This window comes from Rhincodon typus, chromosome 22 (genome assembly GCF_021869965.1).
Source record: "Rhincodon typus isolate 14 chromosome 22, sRhiTyp1.1, whole genome shotgun sequence".
NCBI lineage: Eukaryota > Metazoa > Chordata > Chondrichthyes > Orectolobiformes > Rhincodontidae > Rhincodon > Rhincodon typus.
The window spans coordinates 37,595,642-37,622,260 of NC_063353.1; the positions used below are offsets into that span (position 1 = coordinate 37,595,642).

Below are 26,619 nucleotides of genomic sequence, written 5' to 3' on the forward strand. Positions count from 1 at the left end.
CCTCTTCGACCTGTTTGTTTCCTCTCCACCTATCCTCTCCTCTATCCCTCTTCTATCCGCCTCCCACTCTCTCCCTATTTATTTCAAAACCCCCTTCCCCTCCCCCTTTTCTGATGAAGGGTCTAGGCCCGAAACGTCAGCCTCTCTGCTCCTATGATGCTGCTTGGCCTGCTGTGTTCATCCAGCCCTGCACCTTGTTGTCTCGGATTCTCCAGCATCTGCAGTTCCTACTATCTCCTATACCTGACATATGCCTCCTTCTCTTTCTTGACCCGAGCCTCGATATTTCTAGTCATCCAATGTTCCCTTCTCCTGTCAGCCTTGCAGGAACATGTTGTCCCTGAACTCTCATTATCTTGCTTTTGAAAACCTCCCATTTGCCAGACAGCCTCCCCAATCAACTTTTGAAAGGTCCTGTCTAATACCATCACAATAGGCCTTGGCCCAATTTAGAACTTTAAATTTGTAGACCAGGCCTATCCTTTTGCATAACTATTTTAAAACTAATAGAATTATGGTCACTCATCCCAAAGTGCTCCTCCATTAACACCTCACTCACAGGCCCCTCTATTTCCCAAGAGAAGGTGAAATTTTGCTCCTTCTCTCACAGAGCCATCTACATATTATTTGAGAAAGTTTTCTTGAGCACATTTAAATTCCTCCCATCCCAGCCCTTAACACTACGGCAGTCCCAGTTGATGTTTGGGAAGTTAAAATCCCCTACTATTACAACACTACTATTCTTAGAGATATGTGCCATCTTTCTACATATTTGCTCCTCAATTTCCTGCTACTGGGAGCCAATAGTACAATCCCAAAGTGTTCACCCCCTTCTCATTTCTCAATTCTCAATTCCACCCAAATAACTTCAGTGGACAATCCGCCAGGAATAATCCCTCTAAGTACTAATGTGATGCTGTCCCGGATCAAAAATGTCACCCCCTCTCCTCTTCCTATAGCATCCAAAACCCGGAACACTGACTTGCCAGTCCTGTCCCTTCCTCAGCCATGTTTCTGTAATAGCTACGATATCCCAATCTCATGTTCCCACCCATGCACTGACTTCATCTGCCTTACCTGTCAAGTCTCTTATCTTGAAATAAATGCAGTTTATTTCATCAGCTTTCCTTTGTTCTCTGCTGTGCTCTTGTCTGACTTGTCTATTCAATTTGCTCTTTTTAAAACTTCTTTACCTGCCTCAATCTTCTCTCATCTCACTACTGCTTAGGGTCCTCCACACACTTAGGGCCAGACACACACACAGACACACCAAACTATCCCCCAACCACCACCACCAATACCACGAGGAGTTTAAACCCTCCTGAATAGCTCTAAGAAATCTCCCTGCCAGGATATTGGTTCCGCTTGATTTCAAATGTAAACTGTCCCTCTTGTACAAGTCACTTCTTCCCCAGAAGACATCCCAATGATCCAAAAATCTCAACATTTGCCCCCCGCACCAGATCCTCAGCCATGCATTCATGAGTCCTGCCCTTTTATTCCTACTGTCACTAGCACTTGGCACTGGGAGTAATCCAGCGATCACTATTCTTGATGACTCAGATTCAAACTGTAACCCAGATTTCAAGACACTAGCAGGCAACATGCAATCACAGGTGACAGTCTGAGACGTGAGGAGTTGAGGACAGAATGAATACTTGTGTAAACTTTGTCGTGGTTTTTTGTAACACTAAAAATAAACGTTGATTCTATATTTTCTTCAGGGTAGATCCTTTTAAGCACAAGATCACATTAAATACAATAACTTTGTGATCCATAACGAACCTTTGTTGTAACTAATGACAATGACAAAAATGCACTACCAATTTTCGGCTTAGATTGTCTGTGATTGATATACCAGGGACCTTTCATGGACTAAAATGTTTTTTAAAAAAGGGAAAACGCTCAATTAAAATCAAAAAAACAAGCAGTCTATGTGCAAATTACAATCCTTACAAAAAGGTATTGAAACTCAGATCTGTATCTGTTTGTTAATTCACACCCTTCTGGAAATTTCAGAGATTGAGATGAAAGTCATCTGAAGATGATCCAGCTTGAAAAAAAACAATTAAGTGAGATGTGAGGATACACAAGTAAATTTTATTTCAGGTAACTCCTTTTGGGGCAGAAGAGAGAAGGAAAATTGATTGGCAATAGCCGAAGTGGAAGGCACTCTCCATTTTCCTTTTTTTTCCCCCCCACTGGCATGGTCTTCTGAGAAACTAAACTGCAGAAACATTCATTAACAAGAACAAGAGATAACTACAAATCTCATGAGTGCTGAGACAAGTCATAAATTAATCAACCATTGTCTTAGGTTAAATCTAGCACATCAAGGACTTGTCAAATGCCACGCTCTTGAATTTTGTTTTTATATTAAAAACTTTTCCCCTCTTGAAACCTGATACTTACACTTGGGTGCATATTTGATGTTCATGTGTTTTATTACTTTTTTCAGAGTTAGTTATAAAATTCCTCTGTTTCACCCCAGAAAACCTTGAAATTGGCTTCTTAAATTTGACCAGCACTATATCTTAACTGAAGGGGGACACATCTGCATAATTTTAAAAAAAAGGAGGAAAAAAAAACACTTTGGTGCGGCCAACTGAGGGTGTTAAAGTGGGGAGTCAATTCATCCCTCTTCACTGGTTGCACCAAAACCAACAATATATCTTCCTCCATTCTGAGAAATATCAAGTACATAATATCTAATAAATTTACCTTGTAGCTCACCACTCTTGCTGTATAACTCCCGTCTTTGCTCACGGAGGTATGCACTCATACTGATAGCATGTGAAGAGGATTCAAACCTGCAAGTGGACAAATCTAATTGAAATAGTCAATATTATTTGAGAGTCATTCCTCTGAACTAATACTAAGCCATCACATTAATATGCCTTTGAAAGTGGAATGTCGCAATTCAGGCTCACATAACGCAACTAGATTATTACTTTAGGAATCCAAGGAGAGACATGCGAAATTTACAATGTTTTCACAAGAGTGGAGAAGTCAAAGATAAGAATACAATTTTTAAAATGATATTAAAGGTTTTAAATTGAACCAAGACAGAGAATGTCATTTCATTAACTTGAAAATGTAGACACTAGTCAGGTGAAAGAGATGCTGCAGCATGGAATATTTTGGCACAGGAAGCTGTCAGGGGACAGACCATTTCACCTTTTAAGCCAAAAAAAAAAAAAGGCACAAATCAAATTTGAAGCAGATGTGGGGAAAACAGGGTCATTGGAAGATAGTGAAACAAAGATGGGCATTGAATTGCTTTGGCAAAGCAATTCAAAGTGCTGAAGGAAGTCAAAAAGTCTGGTACCATTAATGGAAAGGCAAAGCGTTCCAAAGTCGTCATAGTGGACTTAAAATGCTCCATTTGGCTTCATACCCTGGACTAAGTTTGACAAACATTACATTAGTTTTTGATTAAGCACTTACTTTGTATTTGGTCGTGGTATGTAGCAATCAGCATTTAGTGCTCATCCCTAATTGGCCATAGAACAATTAAAAGTCAACTGCACTACTATACAGCTTTGTGGACTGAATATTAAGTTTGACACTGCATTATTCTTTCAGACAGTCATTGATCATGATTCGGATTTTCTAATTTTCTGTGCATTGTGTTTGATCTTTTCACTATTACCCATTTCCACCCTCTTTTTGCTCAGCAACATCAATCCTGTATAATATAATCTCTCCTGTCTTCTACCCAGTCAGTGTTGATCTTCCCTCTGCATGCTACCTTCTTCATCTCTGCACTTACTTAAAATGTTTACATTTTTAACTTCTGAGTTCTGAAGAAAGGCCATGTCAATTTCAAACATTAACGCTTTCCCTCTCCACCATTGCTGCCTGGCCTCCCAAGTATTTGCAGCATTTTCTGTTTTAATTCAGATTTGTAGCAGTCACAGTATTCTGCTATTGTGTTCATCTGCCTTTTCTCTTTTTGTAAATTGATAAGGCTGCTGTATATTATCTGCATATCACTTTTCACATTATCAGCTTGGCACAGTTTTTTTTCCACCCAACTGATAAGGATTTTAACAAAAATAGTTGCCTGTTCTAAAAAAAAATTGTACGTTGTCTCTAAAACCTTGGGCTGTCAGTACTTAGAATTTGAAAATGAAAATGAAAATGAAAATGAAAATGAAATTTTGGTTTGATCACATGGAAATATGACAAAGCTAACATTTTGATTTCACGCAAGCTTTCAGAAACTTGCGAAATTGTTTTAAGCATCAACTGAATAATACTATTGCTTATGTCATCACCCAAAGGCCCTTTTGAAGTTATTTTTATGCATAGTTCCCTTGTTGTAACACTTACTATTGCAATATACAATGTTTATGATCCCTTGCTACTGTAACACCACCACCAGGCAAGACTCAAGCAAGAGAATTTTGAGCATCAATCCTGAACAGTGAATCTACTACACAAAAGTAAAATCCGTGCCTTCTCCAAACCAAGATTTCACTATTCATTTCAAGACATGCACTGCCTTCTCCGACAGTACTATCAGTGTATTAAAATCTTATGAACTCCAATGGTTCAAGGAAAATTAGGTGATGGTCAATAAATGCTGGTCTCACCAATAACGTTCACATCCCAGTAATGAATAACAAACAAAACAATCGCCATCTAGACAAAGCCAACTATAATGGTAAAATTTCAAAATAGTTATTCCCAGAAATAAAGTGCCACTCTGTGGAATGAGCCCCATGACAGCTAAACTACTGGACTGGAATGCTTTCAGTCATTTTTTAAAAAATTCTGATTGACAAGATTAGAAGGTGAAACACGTACCAGTCAGAAAATTATCAGGTAGTTAATGTTCATGAACTTTTGTCCCTGCATGGTTCTCTCCCATTACTTCCTTTAATTAGCAGTGTAAGTTACAAGATTGTGTTTATCACTGATGTTGCTTCCAGCTTTATCAATGGGGGAGAAGTTCCAAGCCCTTGGTTAGCCGGACTTGGATTTCCTTACACCAGTACATAGAAACAACACAAATTTTCAGAGGGTACATAAAACTCAATTTCACTGAAAAAAGGTGCCCGAACAGCTTGTTGCTGTTTTAAACTAAAAGACTATTAAGAAGGCATATTGTTTCTCTAAAACCTAACAACAGAGCCTTTGATTCTTACTTAAAGAGAGACATTTTGGGCCTCTGAGGTCTCTTTTTGGCAAAGAATGCTGCAAAATCACTTCCTGAGCTGGCATAGCTGAGTTGTGATGAAGGTTCAGAGGCAGTTCGAGTATTCTTCACATCTAAGTATTCTGTCAACAGCATCTGAAATGAAAAAACATGGAAATGAAAAACACAAAACAGACTCATTATGTTAACTTTCCAAAATAATCTTTCTGCACCAAGTCATTATCCTCACTTACTAAATAAAAACCAGAAGAAACTGCAGATATGGAAATCAGAAACAAAAACAGAAATTGCTGGAAAAGCTCAGCAGATCTGGTGACATCTGCAGAAAGAAATCAGGGTTAACATTTCAGGTCCAGCAACCCTTCCTCAGAACCTTACGTGGTTATAAGAGATAACAAGGTGTACAGTTGGATGAACACAGCAGGCCAAGCAGCATCAGAGGAGCAGGAAGGCTGATGTTTTGGGCCTAGACCCTTATTATAAACATCCAATTTTACACACACACACACACACACACACACACACACAGACTGTGGGGTGGGGTGGGGAAATAGGGAAGCAGTTCAGTGCTCTCTGTTCACACAATATACTCTAACAGTGTTTGTACTGATCAGAACACTGCTTTTTGATGTTCTTTGTCTTGATGTGTTCACTGGTTTGCACGAGGTACAGGGCGACTGATATCACACATATTGACTCCATCTGCACTTCCTGCCACCTCAGGAGAGCAGACAACATAATCAAAGACCCCTCCCATTCCCCATTATACTCTCTTCCACCCTCTTCAGACAGAAGATGCAAAAGTTTGAAAACATGTACCAACACATGCAAGAACAGCTTCTTCCCCACTGCTATCAGACTTACGAATGGACCTCTCACATTAGAGTTCATCCTTCTCTTCCCTGTAGCTGAAACACTATATTCTGCATTCTGTTCTTGTACGCTGATGTACTTATGTAAAATAAGATTTGTCTGGTTAGCATGCAATACATTTCACAGTATCTCCATACATGCGACTGTAATAAATCAAATGTGTCTATCACTTTCCCCCATTGCTCAAATAAAGCAATATTTTAGGTACAACTCACAAGGACTTCAACAGACTCCTTTTTAAAATTCCAACATCATTTTTCACAGCTTCCTTGGTTTAAAGCAGGAGCTTCACCCAAACCCAATTGAATACAGTGTAAAAATAAAAGTTGCCTTGACAGTTGAGATGCCCAACTTAAGACAATAGATCATTAGTTGCTAACTTTTGTTAAAAGGTGAGGGTGTGATGAAAACTCTGACAGAAAGCAGAAGCTTTTTTAAAAAAAAAAAGGAGCTTCATAAATCTAGGTAATGCCAAAATTTATGAGCATCGCTGAAATCTTGATTGTTTCCGGTCTTATCATAAATTATCAGGCTGAAGAATGTTCTATAAATTAATAGTCGTGCTAATAATACTTATTATTTAAACAACCTGATGTTACGACTGGGGTTTTAAAGAAAAAAAACCACACAGATGGAAAGCTTTCATACGGATTGCTGGAAAAACCTGCTGCTTATAGTATTTTCAAGTACATATCTGATCACATTAAACAGATTGGATACTTCTTGCACTGTGCCAAACAAAGTTTTGTGAGAGAATCAGAAAAAAATTTTCCTGCATTAGTCAATAATTCAAGGCTACAACACGCTAAGAAGCGCTGGATTTTTGAAACTGGTGTGTTTTAGTCAAGGTGCCACATCAAAATCCCTTTCACTGGCTCAAGTAGATGCAAAGAAAATTCTACTGCCCTACTTTAAATTAACAACATAAAACAGACCATAATTCCAGTTTTCTTTTTGGAATCCTGGTGTATGCTATTACTAGTCATATTCCCTAGATTCTCTTTATCAAAAGGAATCAAGCATGGCTTGCATCAATTCTATTTTAATAGGTTCTCAGATGACTGAGAAAATCAAAGCATGTTTTGCAGACTCTGCTATACCAAGGTTAGTGCACTTTCATGCACACCTTCCCTTCACCACCATGCATTCCTACTGATGTTTCTCAATCTTCTCCATTTTCATCCGTCACAAGCCAGACTTGCGGGGATGTTTGTTTGACTTCTTCAGGAATGTTTGGAGGACATCAAATGTTTCCACTTTGCTCATGAGAGTTTCCTGTCACAACAGAATTCCAAGTAAAGCAGTTGACTCACGAGTCTGGTCTTGAGTACACAAACAAAAAAAAACTGCCCTGCCCATGGCACGGATTTGAGTTAATAAGCACCTTAAAGTTGGCTTGGGAAAGGACACTGATGTCTCACTTCCTTTCTTGCCACCAGGTTCAGAGGATTTGCCAAGGTATTGTAGGGGGTATCTTGAGTGCTTTGAGGTGCTTGCTGCAGATGTCCAAGTTTCCAAAGCATATAGGAGCATAGGAATGACAGTTACTGAGTAAAGCAGAACCTTATCTTTGGTTTAAGATCCTGTTTCTCAAACACCATTTTTCCTGCACTGCAACAGTGAGCACATTTAAAGAAAAAACACTTTGGGCCGTAAAATACTGCGAGATATCCATTGATTATAAAAGGCATTACGTGAACGCAAATTCTTAATGGTTTCTTTCATTGTAATTACAGCGTAAAGACCATAACAGAAGTACATATTGTACATAAAATTAAACACAATGCCAACTTCAAATCAAAATCTAAATGAGCCAGAAAAGAGTGAAGTCAATATTAGCTGTTGCCTCTCAAAAAACAGAGAGAGAGAATTTTGGGGCAATTGTGCTGAACTTCTGAAGCTTTTAACAACCATTGACAAGGTGTCCCTAACATAAAAAAAGATTGAGGTTCTTTTAAAAAGGGGAAGTATAAAGAGATAACCGAAATAAAATGGGAGCAGGGAAATAAAAACTGAAGATAGAATTTGTAAGGAAAATTTCTGGAAGTTTTTTTCAGCAACAGGAGAAGCAAAATATGAAATCTACCTTTGAAGCAGTTATATGAAGTGAGAAGATTAGAGAATACTGACACAGGAACATTTTTAATTAAACATGTCTGAGCGTAGCGATCTAACAACAAAGGAGTCTGCAGAGCACAAATAACATTTAAAGTATTAACAGTGAAGTGACAATAAAGAAAATTTATTAATGCTTCCCAAATATTGTTGAAAACATTAGAGTTACTCACAAGTTGAAAATATATACTGAAATGGAGTTTACTTTTCCATCAACTGCAACACGGGATTCAAATGAGAGCTAACTTTATCCGAAAACTACGTCTGGGCGCTAAGGGTCTATTCGATCATTAACTTGAAGATTATTGTCTTGGTTCAATTTGTCATATCTCCACGAGACTATCTGCTCAACAATTTCATTAAATGATCTAAAAGGAGATTTTGTTCTATCTATGGGTGATTAAGAGTCATAAAATTACATTGTTAGGTCTTATGTCAACACAGGATTTGAGTGGTTAAAATAATGACACTTTGTACTTTAAAAAAAATACAGTCACTAGCACCCGACATAACTAACTTTTTAAGGTCAAGCTTGTCATAATTTCCAAAGTAAAGAAAAATGATGGATTATTGATGAAACACGGAAAAGAGAAATAACAATGACATTTAGTGCATGGCAAACCAATTAAGGTGTGTGTTTACTGAGATTCTGCAGAGTTCTTTCCAAGGATTAGAAAATTCCCTCAGGTCCCTACTAATTTAAAACAAAATATTTTTCGAATGTCAAATCGAAAAACCGTAAGTTACTTCTTCATTTACAAGTACCTGGTCACCATAATAGTCAATGTCTAATGTTGAGATCTATTTTTCATTATGGAGTCAAGAGTCGTCATAGCATCGAAACAGACCCTTCGGACCAACAGTCCACACTAACTATGATCTCAAACTAAACTAGTCCCACCTGCCTGTGCTCAGCCCATATCCCTCCAAACCTTTCCTATTCATGTATTTGTCCAAATGTCTTTTAAACATTGTAACTGTACCTGTATCCATCAATTTTTCTGGCAGCTCATTCCACACAAGGACCACTGTGAAAAGGTTGCCCCTTATGTCTTTTTTAAAATATTTCTCCTCTAACCCTAAAAAATGCCCCTAGTTTTGAATTCCCCAACCCAAGGGAAAAGACACTTGTCATTCACCTTATGCATGTCGTTTATGATTTTTTACAAACCTCAATAAAAGGTCACCCCTCAATCTCCTACGCTCCAGTGAAAAAATTCCCAGGCTTTCAAGTTTATTTTTATATCTCAAACCCTCAATTTCCACCAACTTCCTGGTAAATCTTTTCTGAGCCCGCTCCAGTTCAATAATATCCTTCCTACAAAAGGGTGACCAGAACTGTACACAGTAGTCCAGAAGAGGCTTCACCAACCTCAGCATGAGATCCCAACATTTTTAGCAAATTCAACAAGGGAACAAAAACAAAAAAGTTCTGGAGGTCCATTTACACAAATCGCTTAAGGTAGCACTGCAAATTGAGAAACGTGGTCCTGGGCTCTTCAGAATGCATAAGGTACAAAAGAAGCAATGAAGAACCTTCACAAAAATCACTGGTTCAGCTTAAACTGGAAAACTGTGTCCTGTTCTGTGCACACTTCAGAAAGGATAGAGGATTTGGAGGAGATGCAGTAACAATCTTTTTGTTAGTGGGACAGATTGGCTAAGATTTGGATATGCCCCGCTATAAAATATCCATGATTGTAAACTCAACGTGGAGGTGCCAGTGTTGGACTGGCGTGGACAAGGTCAGAAGTCACAACACCAGGTTGTAGTTCAATAGGTTTATTTGAAATCACAAGCTTTTGGATCGCTGTTCCTTTACCTGACAAAGGAGCAGCACACTGAAGGCTTGTGATTTCAAATAAACCTGTTGGATTATAACCTGATGTTGTGCGATTCCTGAAGTTGTAAACTTGGTCTTGGCAGTATGCAAACTCACCCTATCTTGCATTTGGCCATTACTCTCTGTTCACTCAAATACGTTGATTCTCTGCTAAGTAACAGCTCATTTTTAAAATAGTCTTCCTTTCTAACAATTAGTTGCAAAATTCTAAAAAGAAAATACCTGGAATGGATGCCTCATGGGCTTGAGACGTTCACCGCTGGGCTGAGAGGTGACCTTAAAGAAGTTTGTACATTCAGGAGTGACATGGAAACGGTGAATAGCCAAGGTCTTTTTGTTCCCCCATAATTAGTAATGGGGCCATTTATGGATCCTGCACCTTTTTTTAAACTGGTTTCAGTATTTCTTAGTCCTGTCTATTGCATATTGCTTCTATGTTATCGCTTCACCAGGTTGACACCTTAGTTTTATGTATGTCTGATGCTGCTCAGGACATGTTCTACTGCATTCTTCGTTGAATCAGGCTTTTGTGCCAGCTTGATGATAATGGTAAAGTGGGGAATTTGCCAAGCCACAAAGTTGCAGATAATGGTCACATACCATTGCGCTGCTGCTGGCCCAGTGTCTCACTGATGCTAGGTCTTAAATTGCTTGAGCTGTTCGATGTCCATCTCACTGAGCAAAGTAGTGTCACAAAACACACTGAATGGTGTCTTCACTGTGGAGACAGGGCTCTATCTCCACAATGATTGTGTAGTGTGTGCTCCAATTAATACTACTGTGAATAGATGCATCAACAATTCTACGATGAATTCTTTGGACTTCACTGAAATTTAGCTGTTCACAGGCAACTTGATCAATGCTTTAAAAAAGGTATTAGTGGGAGCAGATAAAGGTGGATAGAAAAATTGCACAATTTGTGGAGTCATGGAATGGGAACAAATTTTAAAAAATACACCCAGATTTTACAGAAATTGAGGAACTTTTTCATGCAGTGTGGTGCATGTATGGAATCATCAGGCAGAGGTGATGGAGGAGGCTGGTACATTTACAATATTTATAAAGGCAATAGGAAGGGTTGAGAGGGACTAGATTAATTTAAGATATCTGATCGGCCTGGATGAGTTGGGTTAAAGTGTCTGATTCTTTGTGTATATTTCATTGATTAAAAGTTCGGGCCAAATACAATCGATCTGTTACCGTAACTTATGTCTCCGAATGTCTCATTATTATCTACCAGTGAAGTTCATTAACAAAATTTGCTAGAGGTCTGCTGGGTCTCACATCTTTGGGCCAAGAAAGGATTGGTTTCCTGCAATTGGCACTTTGATACAAAGTTACTGTAAAAAGGCTCAAAGAAGACAGTCACGAAATTAAGGAACAATGTGAAATACTCAACATGCTGCTGCATTTCACTGGAGGATGTGGCTCCACAAATATCCCCATCCACAATGATGGAAGAACCCAGCACATCACTGCAAAAGATCAGGCATCGGGGGCAAACTCTCTAATGGTTGGAGTCATACCTGACACATAGGAAGATGGCTGTGGTTGTTGAAGGTCAATCTTCTCAGCTCCAGGACATCTCTGCAGGAGTTTCTCATGGTAGTGTACTAGGCCCAACCATCTTCAGCTGCTTCATCAAGAGCAGGCCAGAAGAAAGCACTGCAGCAAGTAACTCACCTCCCAAGTCCTTAAAGCCTGTCTGCCATGTACAAGGCACAAGTCAGGAGTGTGATGGAATACTCCCCACTTGCCTGGATGAGTGCAGCCCAAACAACACAAGAAGCTTGACACCATCCAGGACAAAGCAGCCCGCTTGATTGGCACTACATCCACTCCCTCCTCCACTGATGTTCGGTAGCAGTGTGTGCTATCTACAAGATGCATTGCAGAAATTCAAAGATCCATGGACAGTACCTTCTAAACCCATGACCACTTCCATCTGGAAGGACAAGGGCAGCAGACCACCACCTTCAAGTCCCCCTTCAAGCCACTCACCACCCTGACTTGGAAATATATTGCCGTTCCTTCACTATCACTGGCTCAAAATCCTGGAATTCCCTCACTAATAGCATTGTGGGTCAACCTACAGCAGGAGGACTGTAGTGGTTCAAGAAGGCAGCTCACTATTACCTTCTGAAGGGCAACTAGGGATGGACAAGAAATGCTGGCCAGCCAGCGACACCAACATCCCACAAATGAATAGAAAAAAAAAATTGAAAATTTCAACCATCAGCAGTAGAATCATAGAATCCCTACAGTGTCACAACAGGCCATTTGGCCCAACAAGTCTGCACCGGCCCTCTGAAGAGCATCCCACCCAGCGCTACATTTCCCTTGTCTAACCAACCTAACCTAAAACGTCCCTGGGTACTATGGGCAATTTAGCATAGCCAATCCACCTACCCTGCGCATCTTTGGACTGTGGGAGGAAACCCACACAGACATGGGGAGAACATATAAACTCCACACAGACAGTTGCCCGAGGTTAGAATCGAACGCGGGTCCCTGGCGCTGCGAGGGAGCAGTGCTAACCACTGAGGCACCGTGCCGCCCCGTAGTATTGCTTGTGTGGTAGACTGTGAAATTTAATGTATTCACTCAATCATTTAGTTTTCTAAACAAAATAGGAGATTGAGATTATGCTGTTTAAGTAGAAACTAATTTTTACATTTTAGTTTCATAGTTGGTCCATTGGAAGCCAGTTTATTGTTGCCTCCAACAGTAACACTACAGATAAAAGTACACAGGCTAATATTGCCAGCTGCAGTGGTGTGTGTGTAAAACCTCCATTGCTATTCCAGAGATGAAAACTTCCATTTGATAAATCTGACAGTAAAGGCACTTGTGAAATTCTCCATGTGATTTCATAAGTAAAATTTACAGCACATTCAACTGATCCAATTTATCCAGCTCTATTTTTCTCCAAATCTTAATCAAATATCTTAGATGACTTATGTTCATTATTTGTTTATTAATGTTTGCAGAAGATGGATATTACATTTGATATTTTTTAGTACTGCATTGGCTCACCAAAATAAATGTCTGAAGAATCCCCAGACAATACCATGCAGCAAGTTGAATGATGTGGACAATTAGAAATTGACAATAAGCAAACAGTGATGGCAACATCCCAAATGATAATAAGAATCTTCACAAGAACTTGCACTATGCTGCACGTTTTAGAAAAAAAAATGAAATTAACAGCAGCACTATTTTAAAGTTCCATCCAGTCCTCCATAAAATAATTCATGGCACTGAACAGTCCAATTTGATTCGCACTGGATAAAATAAGGTAAGGAATAGAAAATCACAGACAAATTAAATTACAGCCTGTTATTGAAATGCTGAATGAATGAAAGATAATGCAAATAAAATCACCAATGCAAACAAATTCTCAAAACAGGATTTAAAAAGTACACCTAAGTCAAGGACCATATTAATGAAACAGCAGATTTTTCCACTAACCCATTACTTGTGTACTTAAGTACCAGCTGTGACCAGTGCACAGATACTAGCTCAGTTCTTCAAGTACCTTAAACAAGTTTTTAAAAGAATAATGCATGCTACCACAGAACATGACTAAGCAGAGAGATTTGCCTCCCAGCTGCCTGGTGCTATTAACAGACTGACAGAAACATGACTGGTCAGAGCAATAAGAACTTGTCAAGATCCACGAAAACAGTCCTTAAACTGACTTTTTAGTGAGAAATACATAAAGGATATCTTAAGAGGGAAGTGCAGTGATAGCTAAGTGCAGTGAAATGTCAACTTGCAAGTATAAAACATATAGATCTTTTAAATTGAAATGAGATAAAACCAAAAGGAAGGTAAAATCAACTCTGCTTGCTACAATGGGGTAAACAACTACTTTGGCAAGGTTCATTGTCTTGCTTTCATATATATTGTTCAGTTTCTTGAATGGTCTTTTCTTTTGTCTATCTTAAAGTGTACTTGCAAATCTATTCTTTAACTGCTATTCAACTTCCTGATCTCAAGAATACTCATTCCTGACGAAAGCTCAAAGTGTTTATCTAACGTTAAATGCAGATTCATATTACAAAAGCATCCGCTGATGAATCTGTACTGTAATTTGCATCTTTTATAAACCACAGAACGTTTTGCACAAAATGAGTACATTTGGCCCAATGTATGTGAGATAGGTCTCAGATAAAGCAACTAGAAGAAAGCATCTGCATCCATATATTGTGTTGAGAGATCTTAGAGTGCCCCAAATGGTTTTCTAATTCCTCAAAGTACTCCTGAATTACAGTTGATTGAGGTCAGTAAGAGCTTGCTGTGTTTCTAACAGCAGTGAAATAACTGACTAGATTTCTTGGTTTAGATTGCTGCCTTTGAATAAGTCATACCAGACAAGAACTGTTTCTCTATCCACAGATACTGCCAGACCAGTTGGGTTTCTCCAACATTCTCTTTGTTTGAGATTTCCAGCATCCACAGTATTTAGCATGGTTTAGATTCTGGTTGAGGGAGGTCTGTTCAGCAAGATATCAGAACACTCAGCTCCACTTTAAACAGTGTCTTGCAATATTTTGTTTCCATTAGAGAACTCAAGTTGTGCATCAGACAGGCCAAGCAATGGTGGCAGACTTCCCTCCTTTAGCAGATGAAGCAGTTGTATTTTTGTACCGATCTACTAATTACCAGACCTACGCAATTCAGCTTCATAACTTGATTTGTTGCGATTTGAAGTCAGATGCATCTCATTGCTCACATCCTCATCGTGCATCAACATCTCCAAAATAATAGTCGCATTGAGCAATCATTCACTTACAAAAAAAGTTACATATTCCATCAGCAGCTTTCCATTGAGATCATACTTGCATTCTTTTCTTCCAAAATGCAGTGCTTGACATTTTTATTCTTTGCCAACCTGACTGTGTCCACCTGAACTCATGTTCACCTTACTTTTGGCAATACATGATGTAGTTCTGCCACTACTGGAACCCCTGCAAGGAAATTGCTGCAATCATTTTCTCCTGTCCTTATGCCTCTGTGCAAGGACAGCAAGACTGCCTGGAAGCTGGCAGAACAAATTGGGGCAGCTACTGGCAATAAACTTCTTGATAATAAGCTGTTAATACAGATGTAGTACTGGAACTCTGTCTAATGGCACTGTAGGTCTACCAAAACCGAATGCACTGCAGTGGTTCAAGAAGGCAGCTCACCAACACCTTCCCAAGGATATCCAAGGATGGAAAAAACAGGTTGGCACAGCCAGCAATACCCACATCCCATGAACTCTTAAAAAATCCTCATATTAATTTGTGGGCTACAATAAGGCAGCAGACTGTCTATTAATCAGCAAAAGTTGTTTCAGATCTTCAGGTCCCCTTTCTCCAAAAGTGTTAAAAACGCTCGATGGCCCCTGTTCACAGTCTGCTGAAATGGTCCTTCTGGTTTGTTAGGATGTGATACTCCTTGATTCTCTTACTCCATGTATTTACACATGTTTACAGGAGGCATAGTATACCTTCTCTGGACTGCACCGATTGCAAGTCTTTTCTTAAATAATCTGCCAAAACCGTACACAGTACTCAAGATGTGGTCTCACCAATGCCATACACAGCTGTGGCAAAACCTTCCTTAGCGCACACTGAGTTACAATTTCAATAATAAACAACATTCCAATTACCTTCTTAACCACCTGCTTTACCTGGACATAAACTTTTGTGGTTTGTTTTTTAGGACACATGGATTCCTCCGCATTTTTTTCCCCTCTCTCTATTTAAATTATACATCGCTCTTCTATTCTTTCCATTGTTGGGAATGCACATTTATGTATGCAGACTATGTGAAAAACTGAGAAATAATCAAACTGTTTATACACTTTCTGGATACAAATAGGTTTTCAACCATGTGGTTTCTTTGGAAATGAAGTTAACAGTTTAAATGAAGACTAGTTTATCTGCTGTCATGGCTAAAAGTTGAGCAAAGCCTTTAGGGGCTTTGAGGCAGAGTACTGGGTGGTAAGAGTTGGATGTTTTATGGCCCTTTTGTTCTGGAAAATCTCATCATAAAATCAGTCTCTGGCTGTCAGCAATTCAATTTCATCCACAAAAAACCCAAAACAAAAGTAATCAAATTCTAGATTTGGTTTTCAGGGTCTTGGTCAACAGGGTGGAGGTGGGGGATGGGGGGTTTAACATTAAATATTTTGACCACTGCATTGTTTTCCATCATCAGTTCCTCTAAAAAGATTTACACTAGCTTTGGTAATTATTTTCCTATTTAGATACGAATAGAAAATCCATTTTTACAATGCTTCTCAGTCTGATACTAACCGCTTCTTTCAGTTTTGATAACAGTGTATCTTTTTTCTTTCTTTCTCAACGGAATACGTCTTTGCTGCAGGCTTTTAAATATTTCCGTAAAAGCTGACCACTGCATTGCTACGCTCTACTTAATTTCCCAGCTTACTTTGGTTAGTTTTGTCTTCATAATATTATAAATGATCATTATTTAGGTTTAGAACAGAAGTATTATACCCACATTTCTCACTTTCAAAATTAATGTGAAACTCATTTCATATCAAACTTTCAGTTCTAACTGAAAAGAGATTAATATTAATGAAGATGCTGGTAGACCTGCTGAGTTTGTCCAGCAGTGTATTAATTATGAACGAATGAGATATGCAACACACTGTTGTGTGTAAATTACCAACTATCTTTAATTCAGCTACTTAAGAAACATCACAGACAATCAAATACTGAAATAGTTATTTAAATTTTCTTGCATGTAGCAACCAAAGTAAGACCCCTCAAGTAACCAAGTTAAGCCACACAAACCAACTTGGGTATTACTCAATTAATGGTGGAATTTAGTGACAATTCCAACTGACAGCAACTATCTCTGCCTATGTCCAGGATTCGATTCTTGTGCACGTGGAATTCTGCTGCCGAAGAATCCAGAAGTTCTATTCTTCGAGGATTTTGTGCCTGTTAAGCTTGTGCTGTGTCATTACTTATGACCCTTTAGATCCATTCATTCCACGAAATCAGTCATCAAATCTGTAGCTTGCTTTATCAGGAGTAGCTTCTCTGTTCCATACTACATTCAGAATTAGCAGTCTGCTCGAAACAAATCTGTCCTGTCATGGCATTAACTGTTGAAATGCTTCTGCAGGGCAATCATTTGTCCTTATGGCATAAGGCAGCCAGTTATCAAGCAGTTTTATATAGTTTTGACTCCTCGTTTTCCCAGGGCTGGTTAATTGGCAATATTGCTTTTAATTCCTTGTCAGGAAATAGTCCCATCATGAACTGCTATTAAAGTTCTTAAGTTTACAATATCACAGCACTGATTGGTAGGCTGAGCCTGACATATACAGAGTCAGAATCAGTCATAAGAGGGAATCCTGCGATGTTGCTCCAAGTACATCTATTGCTGATTCATAGAGCACACAATCCATCCCAGACTGCTAAACTTGTAAGGTAACACAAATGTGGAACATCAGGTCTAGGTCATTCCTTGTGTTGGATAAAAAGTCAAAAGGTTCTAGGGACGATGTAAATCAGTCGGAAATTCCACCTACCAATCAATCAATGCAGTCAAAAGCATTGTTTCAGTTTCCAATAGATTCTTGAAGTGTCTGTTAGTTTGTCTGATTCCTTACTGGAGAATTTAAGAGTTGGTTACAAGTTGAATATTGCTTTTTGTTCAATAAAAATGGAAAGGAACTTTTCATGCACAACCTGATTTGATTCATTACCATTACTTGTATTTTGTTACAAATACATTGAAAAGTATAGTGTCACCACTCTCCGGTGCCATCTTGAAACATGGAAAATAAAGGCAGAAAACAAAGAAATGTTCCAACTCAGCTTGAAAGCTATGTCATTGGCCTGGATCTGGGCGCTCCCCGACCCCGATGCTAAGACCAACATAAACACCAAGCAGTTGATCAGCCTCGAGTTTCTTCACCACACCACTGCCATTGAAACGGAATTGCCATATTACCACCATGAGTCCTTGCTGGGCTGATCTCGCCAATGCCACCACCACTGATGCCATTGGGTCCGCACCAGGCCCAAACTCAACCCCACCAGCACTGACTTGAGTCTACGCTGTGGTACAACCTCACCAATGCAATCACCAACGCTACTGGGTCTCAGACTGGGCCACTAGGCCCAAGTTCACCTCCGCTGCAGGGAATCCAAAAATTCATCACATGTCCATGCTTGACCCATATTGCCACCGCCAACACCACCGTTCTTAATAACAACAAGGTCAGTTTAAATGAAAAACTGAAGCAAAAGATAAAAGGAAGAAAAGTGGATGAAGCCTGGGCTCAGGAGCCCAAATGCTACCTGCTCCCCTGCCACCATCTTGAATGAGTCTCCATGAACTGTTATTCATTGCCCCAGACTGAGCTTTACCCATGTGTTTTAGGTTGGGCAGACAAAGCAAAGAGTCACAGGCACCCAGTATACATGTTCTTTTATGGAAGAAACTTGAGCTTTTGAGGCAGCCTTTTTCATTTGCAGTGCTTATATGAAGGAGCGAAGAGATTCCACTGCTACTTAGAGATAAAATTAGCAATATTCACTGGCACTATTTGTTACAAATATTCCAGTCAACAGTGGCCTTTCCAGCAAAATTTAAATATTAATATTTCAAATACTTGCCAGTGTTTGAACTAATTGCCTACTGCACACAATGTCTTACTTACTCTATTTAAGCAGATATCTATAGCACTTGAATAGGGGGATACTCATAAGAAATATATCCATTCTCCCAAAAGTGTTAGAAGTTTTTTTTTCACAGCACTTGTCTCAACCTCTATCCACTCCCATATTGTAACATATGGCTGATGGTTTGGTATCTAGTGGTTCTTATATTTGTCAAATAAAAATCTCTTAATTAATCTACGAACACATTATTTAATGCTCAAAGGAAGTAGAAGATATACTCAAGCGACTGTTCATCTTTAAAAAGTAGTTTACTTAAAAGCCATCAATAGCGACATCAAAACGTTCCTGGAAAGTCATCTAATGCGCAATGGAAAGGAACAGAACAAAAATGTGATTTGACATGATTGAAACTGAAAGAGAACAAAATTTGAAACAATTGCCAAAAGAAGCAAAATGGGACACGAAAAAGAAATCACAGACAGTGTGAACATCTGGATGCACTGCCCGAGGGAGTGTAGTGGAGGCAGGTTCAATCAAGGCATTCAGAAGGGTATTCAACCAACATCTAAGAAGAATGAATGTGCAGAGTTACATGGAGAAAGTGGGGGCATAATACAGTGCAAGCAGAAGTATTCAAGAAAGATGAAGGAGAACAGGACTGAAGTAATTAATGATACAGCTTGAATAGGGGAAGCACAATGGGCCTAGATTTACCTGGAGCACACTCTGGATCCGAGCCCAGACTTCTGCCATGTCGTACAGTTTGATCTCACTCACATTCAAACCAGAAGGCGACACAACCATTTGGTGAAGATAGCCGAGAATAATTTTATGGGCAGCAGCTACAGCATAGAACTTTTCAAACAGCAACTCTAGAAGCTCCAGCAGTAACCTAGACAAAATCAACGTAAAATTAATAAATAAGCTAGTTGTTAACAAAGTATGAACAGCCAGTTTCTATTTGCCATTATCCAACGCATGCTATTTTTTGCTACAAACATCATGAGCAAGGTCATAAAATCTGGACACTGCAAGAGAAGATTTTCTGAAAAGATGGTGATCAAATAGAAATCCTCTGCCCAGTGTCCATTTGCAGTTTCAATAAATGGGTTAAAATAGACCTACTATTTGAACTCTCAATGACAGAGGTATAGAGGAGGCCATTTAGCAGATAATTTCTGCACCTTCAAGAGTATGAAAATGCATATTTGGAAAGCAATGCTTATTAGAAAATTAATTTTAAACTTCCTTCTACCGCTGCATGAAAATCAATACAGCTGCCATAATGTGGTGAACTGATTAACTTGCAGAACTATACAAGTCATAACTGAAAGTAAAATTTACATTCATAATTATTGCCATTACAGTGATTAATGCAATTACTTGAATCATTTTGCCAACCATGACACATCACACCTATGACAAATGAATTTATCACTCAACTGAATAAAGTTATTAACGAAGAGAAAACAGTTAACCTGTTAGCTCCACAAGTGTTGGTGGTGAAATCAAACCCTACTCCTGTATCATTCCATGCCACATTACAAACTTGCTTACAAACATCTCTGACTTGGTGTGACAATCTTCTGAGTGAACTTAGCTAATTCCACACATGGGAAGTAACATCTTAAATAGATGATGTGAGAAGAGCAAGACTTTAGATTTTAGGGACAAAAGGGTTTATAAAAATCTAGGCCTGGTACTTCTTCAAAAGTCTTCTTTAAAGTTGCAATAGAGTGGCTCAGTGGTGAGCACTGCTGCCTCACAGAGTGAGGGACCCGGGTTCGATTCCACCCTCGGGCAACTGTCTGTGTGGAGTTTGCACATTCTCCCTGTGTCTGCGTGGGTTTTGTCCGGGTGCTCTGGTTTCCTCCCACAGTTCAAAGATGTGCAAGCTAGGTGGATTGGCCATGCTAAATTGCCCATAGTGTTCAGGAATGTGTAGATCAGGTGGGTTATAGCGGGACGGTTCTGGGTGGAATGCTCTGCGGCTTGGTGTGGACTTGTTGGGCCGAAGGGCCTGTTTCTACACTGTAGGGATTTTATGATCTATGAACTTATTTCCTTATCAAAGTCAACATATTCTTTGATAGCTAAATTCCTCACACCCATTACATAGTTTCATCACATTTTACTGTCAAGTGTTTTATTCCCCTTCACTGGTAAATGGTATTCCTTAAAACAGTATGTAACCTAAGTAGGTTTCCATACAGAACACAAAAGTCTTTCAATGGATTCAGTAAACAGAATCATTTCTCCCAAATGCTGAAATAGCCACCACTGCCCTTCAATATTCCAGACTAGAAGAATGTATGAAGTGCAAGTTCTATTTGTAAAGCTCATTAAGTTTCCACACTCAACAGGCTAATCAAGTTCTTCATACCCTCTTCACTACTGCTATTTTATGATGACTGGGAAGAACTATTTGGTCCTCTTACACCTTAGCAAATTGTAATCTTATTGATCCTTGGAAAACAAAGCTATAAAGGCAATTTGTACCAAACTGGTCATTGTTTGCAGCAATGCAATCCTCAATTTATCACCACTTCAGACCAATTAAAGGTTGCTTCCCAAGAAAAATGACGGAAGCCGAATTGTCAACACCTAACTGAAGCTAGATAGATTCCAACAACAAATGCACAAGATATTTCATCAGTTACAAACAAGCCAAAGCATTTCATTATGCTGCATGCAGTATACTTTGCAGTACACAGCAAAAGCATGGTTAGTAATTAATGAACAATAAATATTTCACAGGGTTCACTTGATTAATGTAAGCAACAGCTGTAAAGGAAGTAAGTCACAAAAAAAAGCAAGAACACTGCCACAATTTGAAAACAATTGTTACCAAATATATCAGGCACACTGGCTTTGGAGATAAATTGAGTTCAGTGGTTATGCAGTCCATATAGAAATATTGTTCATGAATGGAATCAAAATCACTAGATGCATCACTAAGGCCTCTAAATGCAAGTTGAAACCTAACTGTTTTAAAGCTACTGCATTTTTGCTGCAAAATTTCACCACCATTCAACCATCCTGTCCAAAAAGCTGTGACTTCAGCGAATTTCATTCGGTGCATAGGAGAATCAATCTATATAAATGACCTGCAAGCAGGGATAAAGTGCAACATAGCAAAGTTTGCTGATGATACTAAAATAGGTGGGAAAGTGGGCAGTCATGAGGAGGTAAAGAGTTTACAAATGGATATTGAAAAGCCAGGAGAATGGGCCAGAATTTGGCAGATGGAACTTAATTTGGATAAGTGCAAGGTTGCTTATTTTGGTCGATACATAAAAACGCAGATAGTTATTTAAATGGAAAGCAGATTCAAAAAGTCTGTCAGTTCAGAGGAATCTAGGTGTCTTTGTGCATGAATCACAAAGTGGGCATGCAGGTGCAGTAAACAACAAGACAGACAAATAGAGTCCTGGCATTTATAATCCAACCCTTCTGCAATAAAAGCGAAGTGCTGTTCTAATTATACAAAAGGCACTCATAATTCCTATGTTCTTATATTCCTATCAAGCCACTCAACCACTCAAGTCTCTTCTGCTATTCTAGATCTTAGCTGATCATTCAGTGTATTACTCTATTCCGTGATGTCAGGAACCAGAAATCTTGCAACTGCTGTGCTTTAACTGATTGAATGACTGAGTTTCCAAAGTCCTTTGAGGTGGATAAATTCCAAAGATTACACTTGGAGTGAAGACCTTCCTCCTTTTATTCTGAGAGTATCTGCTGGTTCTAGATCCAAAAGCCAGGGAAAATAGACAATGTTTCTCTTCTGTCTATCCCTTTAGGGGTTCTCTCCGTTTCAATGGGATTGCCTCTCAGTACTGAGCTCCAGAGAATTCAAGCCTCCTGTTCTTAACTTGTCCTCAAAAGGACAACCCCATCATCCCAGGGTTAAACATTGTGTACAGCCACTTCACTCTCTATGGCAAGTATAGCCTTCTGTAAGAATAGGGACCAGACCTAAACACAAAACTTCAGTGCAGACTCACCAGTCTTCTATACATCTGAAGCAAGACTTTTTGCTCGTGGTCTCAAATCTTCTTGCCTTCTGAATTACTTGCTGCACCTGCATTCTAGCCTTTAGTGATTTGGCAACAAGGAAATGCAATCTCTTCAGACATTAACACTTCTCAATCTCTCACCATTTAATTAAATACTCTGCATCTAAGCACCTCCTACCAAAGTGAATAGCCTCATGCGTATCTACAATCATATTCGATATGCAGTGCTTTCACTTATTCACTTGCCTAAATCCCCATGAAGCCTCTATGCATCCTCATCATAACTCTCACTCTTAAGTTTTGGATTGTCTAAAAACTTCGAATTATTTCCACTGACTCCCACAACCAAATCTTTGATATATATTGGGTACAGCCAAAGTCCAATCTTAAATTGTTGCAGGTCTTCACGGGTCACTAACTGCCTGTATGAGAATGGCCCATTCATTCCGACTTTCTAACTGTCAATGAATCCTCAATTCATGCCAATATATTATCCCCAATTAGATGTGCTTTAGTTTTATCTACTAATCTCTTATGAGGGTCTTGGTCGGAAATCTAGAAAATACGAGTACACTAAATCCACTGGTTCCACTCATTAACTTAGCTAGAAACGTCTTAAAAAAACTCTCAAGTTTGTCAAATATCACTTCTCCTTCATAAATCAGGGCTTGTGATGGCAGTGTCATGTCGCTGGACCAGGAATCCAGGACACCTGCCCAGTGTCCTGCAGCTATGGGCTTGAATACTGCCATCGGAAAATGTTGAAATTTAAATTCAATAAAATCTAGAATTAAAATACTAGTCTAATGGCCACCATGAGACCACTGATTGCAATGAAAATATACTTGGTTCATTTATGTCCTTTAGGAAAGAAAATTTGCCATCCGTTCCTGGTCTGGCATGGATGTCTCTCCAGATTCGTAGCAATTTGGATGACTCTTCAATGCGCTCTAAAAAGGCCTACCAAGCCACTCAGTTGTAACAACCACAACAAAGTCTCAAGAAAGGCTAGAAATTGGACAGACCACCCAGCATCGAACAAGGCACGGAATCAACAAGGGTAAACATAACACTGCTTACCCTGTGAAGTTCTCCGAAGCAACATCTGGGAGTTGTGCAGCTGGAGAGCAATGCCACTGACTAATCAAAAGATTTTATATTGATACACTATTTCCTTTCTCTAAAATTACTTCAGGAAAATAGGTTTTACTGGTTGGGCCAGCATTTATTGCCCATCCCCAGCTGCTCAATAAGTCTTTAGCAACTATTGCTGTCTGCTTTGTGCAGCAAAGCCACAATGCTGTAGGAAGGGAGTTCCAGGACTTCAGACCAGCAATACCCAAGTCAGAACAGAAAAATGGCTTGGTGGAGAACCCATGTATTTGCAGCCCTTGTCCTTAGAGATGGATATGGTTGGGAATTTGAAAGGTGCAGTAGAAGGAGTCTTGGTAAATTTCGACAGTGGATCTGACAAACTGTCCATACTACTGGGACTGAGTTGATAATAGAAATGAATGTTTCAGAATGTGGGAAAAATCAAGTGGGCTGCTTTGTCCTTGACACTATCAATCTTCTTTAGTACCGATGGAGCTGCACTCATCCAAGAAGATAAGAAGTATTCCATTAAAACCTTGACTTGTCCCATGGAATTGGTGAATGGGCTTTAGGGAATCAGGATTATATGAAGGATTCTTAGCCTTTTACCTGCGCTGACACTCTCAGTAGTTTGTAGCCATTCCAGCTTAGTTTCTGGTTAATGGTAGTACTCAGTCATGGAATCATATACTCTTGACAGAGTCCCAGACATCACCATCACGATCACGATCCATGTATATGGCCTGCCTCTTGGGCACAACACACCCATGAAAGGCAGAAGCATAGTAGTATAAAACTTAGGGAAGGAGTTACCCTGGGAATCCTCAAAAATGGCTCCAGACCCCATTAAATCTCATATCAGGACAAAAGTGGCAAGAAAACTTCTTGCTGCTTGCTACTTACTGCCTCCCCACCTTGGGTGAGGGAACAGCACGTGATGATGAACATCACTTGGAAATGGCACTGAGGTTGGCAAGGGCACAAATATACTCTGGGGTCAGAAACTTCAATGTCCATCACCAAGACAAGGCTAAGCAATCCCATAACAAACAGATCACATCTAAGCTCTGCAGTCCTGCCACATTCAGTTGTGAATTATGGTGGGCAACCAGATGACTAAAAAAGGATGAGGCCCCATAAATATGCAAATGCTCAACGATGGAGGAGCCCAGCACGTTTGTCTTTTGCACTAAGCTCAGTATTTACATCCCTCTTCAATCAGAAATACAAAGTGTATGATCGATCTCAATTTTTGGAGGTCTCGAAAATCACTTAATGCTAGTCTTCTACCAACTTCATTCACTCCATGTGTAATCAAGAAACAGTTGAAGGCACCAAGTACTGCAAAGATTATGGGCCCTGGCATTCCCATCTGGCTCCACTGGCATCTACCAGACAAGGTGAAAAATTGCTGAGTAATATCCTGAGCACAAAAACAAGAAAATCCAACCTGGACAATTACTGCCCTTTCAGTATATGATTGCTTATCAAAATGATTGAAGGGCTTGTCAACAGTGCTATCAAGTGGCAGTTGGCAAGGAATAATTTGCTCAATGACACTCAGTTTGGGTTCTACCAGAGGTACCAAACTTCTGACCTTGTTGCAGCCTTGATCCAAACATGGGCAGAAGAGCTAAATTCTAGACAGGAGGTGAAGATTACTGCCCTTAGCACCAAGATAGTATTTGACGAAGTGTGGCATCAAGAAGCCTCAGAAAAACTGGAGTTAACACTATTATCATCGACCAAGGTCTGCAGGGATGCCAAAGATCTAATGAAACAGGTGATAGATCTATTCATTTATTTTTAATTAAGTGACAATTTGGTTCTGTAAGTATAGGGAACTAGTAATCAATGACGTGGAAAATGTAGTTAACTGAAATGAAGACCAAATAACATAAGCTGAAGTTGGCATTCCACTCATCAAATCATGGCTGCTCAGACGATCCTCAGCTCTCCTGCCTTTCCCCATAATCCTTGATTCTCTGACTGATTAAAAAAAAAAAATCAATGTATCAGCTTTGAAAATGTTGAACAATCCAGATTCTATAGCCCTCCGTAATAAAGAATTCCACAGATTCACTGTCTTGAGAAATTTCTTTCCTCATCTCTGCCTTTAAATGGGACTTACTCGGAGATCATGTCCTTTTCAATTATGCCTCTTAACTTCTACTAGTGCCATCAAATGACCCATCCTGTTGCAAATGTTGTGTGCTGTCAGATAGATTGTTGTTAATTTTGCCTTTCTTTTTTAAACAAACCACTAGTCTTGTTTCTTGAGCTTTCTACTTTCCATAATCAGCTTTATATTTAATTTTATCTGAAGTCGCTCTCAGGGATCTTAATTCATATCTCTGCAACGACTCTAGGAATCTTCGGGGTCCCGTTCAGGTTTAACCCATCTTCCTTAGGCAGGTCTCATCTATTCCAGGACCAGCCCAACATCTTACAAGTCCAAAGCCCTGCCTCTTGCATCAACCTTGTGTTCATTTGATCATTCTTTGATGGTTCTACATTGACAAACACATAACATTGGAAATAATCCATAGATCACTGCCTTCTATCCGGCTTGCCAGTCTCATGCTAGCACCCAAAATTCTACAACAACTTTATCCCTCCTTCTACTTGTGATATTGGCACTAACGTGGACCACAACCTCTGGTGTTCCACCCTTGACCCAAAGAGAGTGTTCGGTAGTCATTTGGTGACATGTTAGCAACTGACAACAGTCTCATACCCCACCTGCTGGGAAAAAAAAAATCACCCCTTCTCCATCAGAGATAGTAGGAACTGCAGATGCTGGAGAATCTGAGACAACAAGGTGCAGAGCTGGATGAACACAGCAGGCCAAGC

General features: G+C 39.4%; 1 protein-coding gene across 3 annotated transcripts in view; it reads right to left on the reverse strand.

The window, feature by feature from the left end:
* Positions 1-26,619, reverse strand: part of exoc4 (exocyst complex component 4) — a 283,334-nt gene that overhangs the window by 192,952 nt on the left and 63,763 nt on the right. For all 3 annotated transcript variants that reach the window (XM_048610192.1, XM_048610194.1, XM_048610193.1), the window contains exons 6-8: positions 19,367-19,544; positions 5,154-5,299; positions 2,722-2,810 (exon numbers count right to left, since the gene is read on the reverse strand). In XM_048610192.1, the coding sequence (XP_048466149.1) occupies positions 2,722-2,810; positions 5,154-5,299; positions 19,367-19,544 (413 nt within the window). The remainder of the gene's footprint in view (positions 1-2,721; positions 2,811-5,153; positions 5,300-19,366; positions 19,545-26,619) is intronic.